This window comes from Aplysia californica, unplaced genomic scaffold (genome assembly GCF_000002075.1).
Source record: "Aplysia californica isolate F4 #8 unplaced genomic scaffold, AplCal3.0 scaffold00023, whole genome shotgun sequence".
NCBI lineage: Eukaryota > Metazoa > Mollusca > Gastropoda > Aplysiida > Aplysiidae > Aplysia > Aplysia californica.
Genome location: NW_004797293.1, coordinates 1,887,015 through 1,898,649, shown reverse-complemented (window position 1 = coordinate 1,898,649; position 11,635 = coordinate 1,887,015). Strand labels below are relative to the sequence as shown.

At 37.6% G+C, this 11,635-nt stretch overlaps 1 protein-coding gene across 1 annotated transcript in view; it reads left to right on the top strand.

Moving 5' to 3' along the window:
* Positions 1 to 1,861: 1,861 nt before the first annotated feature.
* Positions 1,862 to 11,635, top strand: part of LOC101847552 (coiled-coil domain-containing protein 151) — a gene marked incomplete in the record, with an annotated part of 16,657 nt that continues 6,883 nt past the window's right edge. Inside the window, 8 exon segments of the mRNA XM_013088411.2 lie at positions 1,862 to 2,086; positions 3,419 to 3,540; positions 4,541 to 4,618; positions 5,377 to 5,556; positions 6,584 to 6,688; positions 7,721 to 7,969; positions 8,972 to 9,115; positions 9,535 to 9,695. Coding sequence (XP_012943865.1) covers positions 2,008 to 2,086; positions 3,419 to 3,540; positions 4,541 to 4,618; positions 5,377 to 5,556; positions 6,584 to 6,688; positions 7,721 to 7,969; positions 8,972 to 9,115; positions 9,535 to 9,695 — 1,118 coding nt within the window.

The window sequence follows — 11,635 nt, the reverse complement described above, 5'->3', positions numbered from 1 at the left end:
AATTGATTACCTCTTCCTTCACCCTCCGACTTTAGTCTCCACCACTAATTCATGCGCTTACACCAACATACACACAAAAACACCCTCACGCACACAAAAACAACAACAACAACAACAACAAAAATAACAAAAACATCGGAGACATTGTCTCCATAATATATCTGAACTGAAGCTCGAATCAGTGATTTCTGTTCGCTTTGTGTCAGCTTGTGGCATGCGCCAAATAGACGTCCTGATTGAAAGTAGAGACAATTTATAGACTCCTTGCTTAAAATAATAAAAACTTAGGCTAAGCCAATCATAGCACCTTATTGGTGTCAATTGGGAATACAGTTAATTCTTCTCTGGTTCTTTTCAAATAAAATCCAAGTCAGTTAACAAGGCAAGGTCTATCGATCGTTTTGATCTCAATTGCTGTGTCCGGAAGATGTCCACTCAATTGGGACTGTCCTCTCTCATGCCATGCTGCTGCTGCTGCTGCTGCTGCTGCAGCTGTTACAGTTGTTGCTCCTGCTGTTTCTACGGCTGCTGGTGTAGCTACTGTCACTGCTCCTGCAGTTATTCCACATCTCGACCACGTTCTGACATTAGCTGAGTATTGCTGGTCCTTCCCCTGACTGTATACTCTGGGCTCCTGGCTCTTTCTGCAGCCTTATTAATTTCTACTGCTTCTCCTTGGCTCCTTTTTATACTGTTGTCTTTCAGCCACACCCCTGATTTTCTGGTAGGAAAGATCTTCACCTTGCCTTCTCGGACAAGGGCGAAAAATCTCGGACGGCCCGTGTGTAAGTTACGCACGTTAAATCGCTTGGTGGTCTAAATTCGATAAGAGTAGCTTCGGCCGCCACCTGGGCAAAATTCAAAATTTCCTACCTACTGAAAAAGTTTAATGTGTCCCGCGCGCTCATATGACCTTATGCAGTCGCAAGTAAAACACTTACCAGAAAGAAAAAAAAAGAAGGAGTTAAACAAAAAATTCAACCCGCCCCAACCACAAATGAAACTTTCAGTCATTTCATGATAAATGGCCATTAATTTTAGTCGTTTCGTGAAATGACTGACCCTCACAGTCATAATTTCATGAAATGACTGAAAGTTTTTAGTAATTTTACGAAATGACAGATTTCACAGCCTCATTGTAACAAACAAGTTGTTTCCATTCATCTGCTAGAGAACTTGATCTCTTCACATTTCTTGTGTTGGTGACAGTTATTTTGCTGTTAATGTCGTATTGCAAGCCCAAATAAAACAGAACCATGGAGGATTTAGATTCTTTCATTCCAAATTTTCGAAGAATACTGGATTCAAGATCGTTTGCACGTTTTTAATTCGTTTATTGATTTATTGTCAGGCTACAATTATTAATTTTCTTATCGAATTGGACGCAGTTTGTATAGGAGAGGCTGTCTGTATTATTGGTGTTGAATTTTTTAATTTGCTCCAAATGTTTTCAAATTGTTTCTGTAATATATGCCCCCCCCCCCCCCCCCACGGTTTTTGAAGATACTGAAGACGGAATGGTCACAGTGTTAGTCCTGTTATGATGTTTCCCTAATATTAATAAGTAGTGTTATAAAACTATACACATATAATAAAATAATGCTTTTCGTGTTTCCTGATGTAGTAAAACTTGAATTCAGTCTGACTTCAAGCTTGTAGGTAAAAGGTTAAAATGGATTTGAGGTGTCATTTAAAATATATATCTGCCTACTCATGATTTCAATCAAAACAGTGGTGGAAAATGGGACAGATTCTGGGGACAATGTAGTATGGTCTTGGTGTGGTTCCTCAATGTTGTTCCCTAAGTATCGAAATTACGAGGCGAAAGATCGAGAGGGCTAAATCACGAGCGTTTCCGTGGAAGTGCTTCCGCTTGCGCATGCGTCCTAGCTCCTTGGCAACGATTGAAGTAAACACTTTCGGCTGGTCAGCGGTGGAGGCGTCCCCCTTGAATGGCATCCTGAAAACAATTTTTCTACCGTGAGGGCATTAAAAAACGCTGCGACCATGCCGAGCAGTAACACGGCTACCCTCCGTCCGATTACGGAGCAAATAGAAGAGCTGAAGGCTAAGATTTCCCTGTTGGGTAAGGACATTCCCGTTGTCGTAGTTAGTTGAAGTTGAAAGGAAGGCTAAACAGAATTGAAGTATGTATTAGTATCTAGCTATCTAGTCCTAGATCTAGATCTAGATTAGATCTATATTCTTATGTACTATATCATATTAGTAAGTTAACTAAGTGTAAAGGTATGACAATAAGGAAAAAAGGGTGAAGACTCAGGAGTTTGACTGCGATCACTCCTTAAGTTTGAAAGTGGCTATTCTCACCCGCCCGGAAGTTCTCGCAAGATCAACTCCTCCCCTCTTCTCTCTCTCTCCGTCTCTTTCTGAATACTGTCTATCGGTGTGGACGATCAAATTGACCAAAACAAAGTTAAAAAATGATGTTATAATAACAAAAGTAAATTAATTTGGTTGTCTACAAAGATGCTACGGCTATTTAACTTTTCGAATTGAGCCGAACTATGCGGGTCGCCATTTTGTTTTGCCCGGAAATTCTTGCGCTACTCCTCTCTCTCTTTCTCTCTCTCTCTCCACTGCCCACAGACAAAATTGTACGCTTTTAGTAGGCTACAATTGTAATGGAACGTTTGTTCACGGCATAGAATTCTACAATTTTTCTGTTATCACAGTGTAGAATTCTGTGGTTTAGGGTGAACGCAAAATTTGGTGAACGCGCACCGGGTGAGAATAGCCACAAGACTCGCCTGCACTATTCTCACTCCGGGTGAGAATAGAGGTGTCCATTATAGTTATAGAATGTGGAGTGTCCAGATTTAAAATGGTCCTAGTCCTGAGGATTACACCTAGATTCTAGATTTAGATCTATCTAGATATCTACTACTGTTTACTGTTTAAAAAAACCCATGCACTAGACTCTATTCAATGTTTAATAATCATGCCCAGTTTTAGCTTAGACTGATCCTTAGTTGACCTAGCACTTTAGGTTAGGTCACTAGACCACTGATATTGACGGCTATGCTATGCCTGTAGTCTAGATCTCTATGTAAATAAGCAAATCTTAATTACTCAGGTTTATTTTTTACTCCTGAACCCGTCTCATGTCAGGTTTTGTATACTTTTCCAGTAGTGTTTTGCATGCTGAACACGAATATGGTCTTCATTTTTGCCACAAATCAATGACTGAAGCCTGAAGATATCATACACTATCGAGTATTCAGTTTTGATTAAATATTGAACTGTTTGCATTTACTTCTAATCAATTGATCAGTCGTCCTCTGTGCTATGCTGGCAATGACAAAAACAAGTTAATAAATATAGGGTTTTCACAGCCCACCTTACCACTGTGATCTGGATTAAAACGAAAGTATCACTTAGCCTATACTTTTTTCCTCAGAGGGAGATCGTAAGGCCTACTTTGAGTCCTCTCAATATGCTATGAAAAAGAATAGAGAGGCGATCTCTGAGCTGCGTAAAGAAACGAAAGAGCTTCGCCAAAGACTCAAAGATAAGCTTTCGGTGAGTTTCTGTAGATTAGCCATTAAGTTTGCATCATTGCCTTATGTAATATATATTATTGTTTTATAAGAAAACAAATTGTGTCACGAGGCGGTGGAATCAGGTGCTCGTCATATTTTTTTTTCCATGTGAAGTTATTGGTATCATCAGACAGCTTATTTATTTGCATTGTTTTCAGTGAAAAAAAAATATACATCTATCTTAAATAGAAGTCTAGATATTTTTGTGATTGAAGGAGGTGGGGGTCACCTGGTTTCAGAGGTAAAATTAGGGAGAAAATGGCTGCCAAAGTTTTGTAACTTCTATAGCTTGAGAGTCCTTTGAAACTGAAAAGTTACATACTTTGTGCCTTTAGTCAATGTTTTTAAATAAAATTCACTTGGAAATGTGTTTTTATATGGACATGAAAGGTGTTGAGCCAAAAAAACCTAAAAAATTTGATAAAAATGGACAAACTGGCAAAAAAACCAAATGCCTCTTGTTTCTTCGATTCCATTATTTTGACGAGCGCCTGATTGCACCGCGTGGTAACACAATTAACTGAGCCTATAGGGTATGCTAAAAATAATCATTTCTATTTAAGGTTTTTTTCACAAAGAATTGTTTTAGAAGAAATATGATTGCTTGTAGTTGTAGCCGAATAAACGAATGGTAAAACTAATTTTTGCATTCTTAAAGACTTTTCATGAAAATTACCTTGTTTTGTCTTACTTTTTGTCAATGGATTCAGCACAGAAGGTTGAGTTGATCAGTAGGCTACTGAGCAATTTTTTATTTGTAAAATATTTAAGAAGTTGGTTGAAACTGGCTTTTATGTTCTGAGATTGATTTTATCTGAATCAATGAACGTTAAACATGTGTTGAAAATGTAGTAAATGTTTTTGTTTATGAAACTGCACATGATCTGAAGTTGAATTGATTTTCATTATATTTGGAGAAACTGTACTATTCAATTTTTCATAAAAGTACCTTTATTGATCTTTTACCATCCCCTCAACAGCAAGATTCTCATGTCATCAGCAAGGCTTTCCATGACCGTCCTGTGGAACGGGCTGCATTGTCAAACAAATCTGGGCAGGTATGCACTTCTGTTTTCATCTACTCTTTTTTTTATTTTTTTTATTAGTTTCTTCTCATGTCAGTTTTCATTCAATTTTAAATGTCTTAAGCATGCTCATCTAAGTCTTCCAGTTGAAATGTAAGTCTGTGATTGACAAAACATTCAAATGGTTGTTTAAATATCACCATTTCGGACATCCTGTCAGTAATGTATCCCATCATTTAAAAATGCCCCTCTTGTACTAGAACTTTCTTAAAGGGGTGTGACATTTGAATATAATGTCCATTTCTGCTAGCACAGAGGTATGTGGAAAAAGAACCTTCAACAGTCTCTTGGCAAACCCAAGTTTGAAGATTGGAACCAATATCATCAGCTTGCACACCTCTAATAGGGGATGAAAATGATTTGTTCCTCACCAGGCCTGAGAAATTTTTTTTCTTGTTTTCTAAGCTTGTTATTTCACATTGATCAATTTCTTCATATAACGGTGCCTTTTCATTGATAGTATTCATCTTGGATTGACTTAATTTCTTTTTAAAGAATGATTAATTCATCCATCAACACTACTTGTGGTGTTTAGCATGCAAGCTGCATCAACTAAACCCATGGAATACTACAACTCAGCAAGAGACTTTTGATACAATTTCCTCACCCACTTTTGTTGAAAATCTGTCCATAATGTGCAAGGAAAAAAACATAATTGCTCCACAGGCGACAGAATATTCATCTTCTATATCTTGTATATTGACACATTTTTTTTACTGTCATTATTTCAGCAAGCCATTGTCATTTTCGACCATAAAGTATGCGATTCCATGAAGAGGCTGAACAGCAAGCGTCATGTGACAGCGCGCAAACAAAAACGCTTGGAAGAGCTGCAGACTGAATATGACCAGATGGTCAAGGACTCATCAGATGCAGTCAGCACAGACAAGGGAGACTCCCAGGATGCCCAGGTTTGGACTGGCTTAAATTATTTTATCATAAATTTATTGAGAGCATCCAAGCAGAGAAACGAGTGGTGAACCATGATCGTTGTTGTCTGTTTTATATCTATTACTTGAATAAAATAAAATAATATAAATAATTAATGATATTTATATAGCGCTCAACCCCGATTAAAGTACACAGGCTCTGAGCGCTAAAGATGAAGGGACTTTAAAGTATTGAAAAGGTACAAAAATAATTTTTAGATAGAAAAAATGGGAAGACGTTTCAGAAATCAAATAAAGTGCAGTATTGTTTACTCTTCTCTAGCTTAACATTTTTTTTACAGTAAACTTGAGAAAAAGTTTATTGAATGCCTAGTCAGTTCAGAATTGGTGTTTTGAAAGCTCGTTTAGTCCATATTTAATTAGAGGGGGTACTTTGGGAAAGGAGTTAAAATTATGAGCTACCTGCTGTTCCTTTTATGGCAGAAAACTATAAACTCTGGTGTACACAGCCCTGCTAGGGCACTAAACTACTGCACTCAACCACAACCTCAACTTTTCTCCACTAATTTTATGGAATGATTTCACACATGTTATCAACATCAAAATGCTGTTAAAAGGAGAAAAAAAACCCCAAACGACAACAACAGCACAATACCCTTATAAGGTGACTATGTCACTTTTTTTGGTCAGTCTCAAGTCACTGAATGAAAATTGAATGAAACTGAAAAAAAGGTTTGACTTTATTCGGGGTTTATTATATGTGAGGTATGCTGAAAAATTGAGGTACTTTCGCAATTCATAAATGAAGATATTGGCCTAAAATATACACCGCTGACAAATTTGTAGATTTTCTAATTGATACCATTTTCTTCTAGTATAACATGCTTTTTTTGTTATAATTTCATTCTTATAAATTGTAAGAACTCTGCCCGTAAGCTTTGTGTTTTTCTTTGCAAAGGGCTAGAATCCAATTATTTTTTTTACCAAGCTTCACATATCGTCCCTGAATTAAAAGAAATCTAAATCTGTTCTCTTTTTTATTCAACAGACTATGCGATACCTAGAGAACAGCTACGACAAAGTCACAATGAAGACTGAGGAGGCAAAACAAGTGCAGCGTGTCTACCTGGATATTAAGAATAGATTTGAAGTGGTGAGTAATTACCCTACTGCGACATCTGATTTTTTAAGTTCAAGCAGTACAATTTGAGTCTTTACCATTTTATTTTTGTTTCCATTTTTGTGTTTGCTTTCATGATGTCCACAAAAGACATCAAGAATAGAAAGTGAATTCATAGACCCTACTCAAGTTTATTTTATGGAGAGATAAAAAAAAAACCCTCATAAATTTAATACTATATATTTTCCCCTCTTTTTACCACCTTCTTTCTTATCTAGTCCTGGGTTAAAAAAAAGTGAAAATTATATCAGAGCATCTTTGTTCTGTGCTTTAAATTTTTTTAAAAATATAGCAAAGTCCTCTGGAAAAGCTTTATAATGTAACTATCATTTCCTCAAATAAATTTGTTTCCTTATATCCTGACTCTACCCTGAGTTTTTTCCCACTGTTTCCCAAATTTTTTCTACTATCACCTCAACCTGGTGCACTATGTCTCGTTATAACCCGAAAAACTTGCCTACAACTTCCAAATGACGGAAACAAAGGCTATATATAGTTATTACTTTAAAAACTTGGATCAGAAATGGTTTTGAAAAGCAAGAAGAAAAAGAGCCTGGAAAGCAATGTACATAGAGAACATATAATTTTACAAAGGCTTTCCCACCCTTATGTGAGTCGGGTATCTCGTCTTGTTTATTGGCCATAGGTTTTCTTACCTTATACTGTATTCACAATTCACTTCAGATCATCTCTTATCTCATTTAATTCTATCTCATCTTTTTTGTTATATTAGAAATGAATGCGGGTGGTTGGCAGGTGCTCTGGTGTGGATTACTCTTTCTTTCCTATCAAACATATATTGTTGTGATCTCTCCTCCTTCTTTTTGTGTTTTTTCTTTCTTGTAACTCCTCTAATGATTAGCACTTACATATATGACCTTAATGTGTTTCAGGTGCCATAACACTCTAATTAAAACTACAAGAAATGCATTCTTTTCATAAACTGATATCTTTTTGATTTGGCGAAGTATAACTGAAAATAAATATTATATTTCTGATCAATAGGAAGCGCAAGAATACCCATGCCGACTGGATGCGATGGAAGCTGACATCCGCAGCACTCGGGCTCAGCTGAAAGAACTGAAAGCCATGCATAACGATGCTCAGCTCTCTAAGGAGGCTGCTGTCAATGAGCTGAGAAGACACGAAGAGACTGTGTATGCTGAGAGGAAGAAGAGAGAGGTAGAACTGCAGAAGATGAAGAAGGAGGCGGAAGAGAAGAAAATGCAGCATGAGAGGATTGAGAAACGACTGGTAAAGAACAATGTCTAATGATTGTCTCTGAATGTTCTCATCTACTTTTAACTGATCTGTAAGTTAACTTTTTATTTAAGACTCAAAAGCCATTCCCAACATCCACCCTTCTACCTCAAATCAGTAGGCCCTCGAAATACGGTATTCTGGGAAAATAAACTGTATAGTTTTACTGTCTAAGGTTAATGCACTGCCATAACTAGCAGTCTTTTTTTTTTTTCATTTCATAACTTTCATATTTTCTACACTTAAAAATCTTCCCAAATATTACCTTTTTTTTTTACAAGGGGAGTAAAAAGTAATATTTGGGAAGATTTTTATGTGTAGAAAATATAAAAGTTATGAAAAAAAAAAAAGAAGAAAACTAAGGCTGCTGTGCCCAGAATGGAAAAGAGTTAGCCTCCCCTCTCAAACGGGTACCACTGTTTTTTTAAAACCTTTTGTCTTATCTTTTAATTTCAATGCTTAAGGGTTGGTAGAGGTATCAACTATATTTCTTCATAGTTGACTCCCATTGTATCAATTTACATATGTGAGGTATCGAGATGAAATCAGGTGCTTGTCAAGGTACCGAAATAAAACCCCCCCAGCATTTTCCATCCGTTTTTACCGAAACTTTTGTTTTGGGTTCAACACTTTTTATGTCCTTCTAATACACATTTCTGTGTAAATTGCATTTAAAAAACACTGATCGAAGGCACTCCAAATGTAAATTTGCCGTTTCCTATGACTCTCAAGCTTTGGAAGTCACCAAACTTTGCAGTCATTTTCTCTCTAATTTTTTTTCTGACACCAGGTGACTCATACCTCTTTTAATAGCGAATATCTTGACTTCTTTTCAAGATAGATAAATTTTATGCAACAAAAGCAAGACAAATGAACAGGCTCTAAGATTATACCAATAATTTCATATGCCTCACAACTGACGAGTGCCTGATTCCATCGTGTCACGACACATACGTTCTATTGATAATTATGACAATGATGAATTCATTATTCCAGGCCCAGCGTGGCTCTGTCCAGCAAGATGAACTAACCGCCCAGGAGAAGGCAGCCTTGACCGGTGAGGACCAGCAGCAGAAGATCACCACCTATGAGGAAGCTTTCAAACGTATCAAGGAGTGCACAGGAGTCTCGGACACTATGGTTTGTACTTTTCTTTTTTTCGAGCGGAGTGAGATTTCCTGATATTGCGAAAAAATTTCTTTAAAAAATAATAATGATAATAATAGATATAATGTGTATAGCACAAATTCCTGCTCAACAGAAAGCTCTATGCACTTTACGATCTGTATTATTTCCCCAGCAGACCTGATGGTATTCTGAAACAATCTTAACTTCCTGGGAAGCATACAGTGCGAGCTGCCATTTTACAGGCGCTAAAGCACAAACATACTGACAAGCTCTTTGACTGTCAACTCAATTGAGATAATTTAGAATGCGGGCTTTGACCCTACCCCATGCATGTGACATTTATCTATAGAGCATTTACAACTTCAATTTTTAGAAAGAACTTCTTCTTTTTATTGTGCATTGAAAATTTATTTTTTGTGGCTCCCTTGCAGGAGGTTGTGATTCGCTTTGAGAACCAAGGGGACACAACCCGTCATTTGGAGGAGCTGAAGAAAGACAATGAGAAGCAGATCACCAGACTGAGGGAGGAGAGGGAGAAACTGCAGCAGGAGTTTGAGGAGATGAAATACTCAGGGGAAGCCAAACTTTCCAGGTGAGGGCATTTGTTTCCCCTCCTGTCAACCAGGGTCTTGAATCCTTTATTCATTTTCATCCAGCTCACGTCATCCTCACTATCGTTCTAATCCTGCATCAGGGAACACTTTCACGAACACTTTCCACCTTTTCCTCTCCTGGGCTAACCTCTTGATTTTATTCCTTGTCCTCCTTCTCTCTCTTCCAGGCTGAAGGGCTAGAACCCCGATGGCCGCTGGATCGGAAAAGTAAAATCCTCCCACTCTTTTGCACATCATTCTCTGTGACTCTTGAGATCAGCACTCTCTTTGCCACCTAACTGTTACTTCTGATAACTTCAGCAGTTTCCATAACCGATCTACACAAACCCTGAAAGTACCGAATCTGAACAAAAGTGCACTAATTTATAAGAAGTCTTCTTGAGCCAGAGGAACAAAAAAGATTGTCCGTTATTTATTGTAGAAACACTAGCGGTTGCGACTCTGCAAGTCAATGAAAATGGCTTCATCAGTTCTTTGGCTATTTTTGAAAATGGTCTTCACAAACTGGGGAAACACTGACTCTGAGCGGGAGTGCACTCATTTTAAAAAGAGAGACCTCCTGTAGTTATTGGAACTCTTTTTGAGCCAGAGGAACAAAAAAGATTGTCGGTTATATGTCTTAGAACTGCCGGTGGCCGTGACTCTGCAAGTTAGTGAAAATGGTTTCGTTGGGTCGTGAGCAGTTTCTGAGATTTCCGCTGATATTAGAGGTCACATGACCTTGGTGAAATCATAACTTTTTTCAGCATATGTTATAGAATTTTCAAAGAGCTTTCTAAAATGTCTACAGTTTTCTGGTCTTTGTATTTATCATGGAATATGTACTCATTTCTTACGTCTAAAGGTGCACCCTTGTACTTAAAACACCCTGACACAATGCAAGTTTACCACAGACATTAATAGGGTTAACGTATGGGTTCCAATCCAACACTTCTTTGATGTGCAGCTGCTTGGCTTCCTGAGAGTGTGTCCAACCAATCACCACCGCCCTCTTCCTTCTTTATCTCTGACTGGGTTTTGTCATGTTCTTCTTTACACTCCCTTGTTGGTACCACCGCATACCTGCTAGTAAATGCTGGTGGGTGGTTGGTGGGTGCTCTGGTGTGGTTTGCTCCTTCTTTCCTCTTAAACATCTATCGTCCTGATCTCTCCTCCTTCTTTTTTATGTTTGTTATTACTCTCTTGTGGCACCTCTAATCTTCGGCACTTATATGACCTTATTTTGTTGCAAGTGCCGTAAAACTCTTACTAAAACTAAACTAAAGTAAATGCTGAGTCAGAGTAATGACGGCTTGATTTAGTAATACCAAAGGTATAGACATGAACTTAAACAAGGTGGAGTGTCGAGAAATCATGAGTGTGAACATTCTCTCGTTGACTGTTTCCATGAAAATACAAAGCATTCCAGCATCTGGGCCGCATTAAATTTTGCTGCTATGGCCCCTTTTATAGGAAGAGTACAAGTACTAAGGGTATAAAAGGAGCAAAGTTTGGATTGTAAGAAAGGGAATTTGTTAGTGTAAACAAGTGCTCATTTTTAATACTGAATACCTTCATTTGAAGTGTCCTTGTTGTTAATGATTGGATGTTAATGAATTGTATTACCTAACAGATTGTGGGGCATTGTAGGACCCATTCTATTAAGACCCATCTCTAACAAAATGACTTTCTCGCAAAGTACGGTAAAGGCAATGTTTTGTAAGCAGAAACAGCAGTTTTATTTCGGAGGAACTAAAATCAGCGGCCATCATTATTCATGATCAAGGGAATCAATTCATGCCTGACTAATTAATTTTAGAATATATATTTGGTTGTTTCCCTTTTATTATAAAGTGCCTTTCAAACCCGGAGGGGAAATCCCGAAAAATTTTGGTTGTATCCCTTTGGTCTCAAAGTGACGGTCGGTGTTTATCTCCCC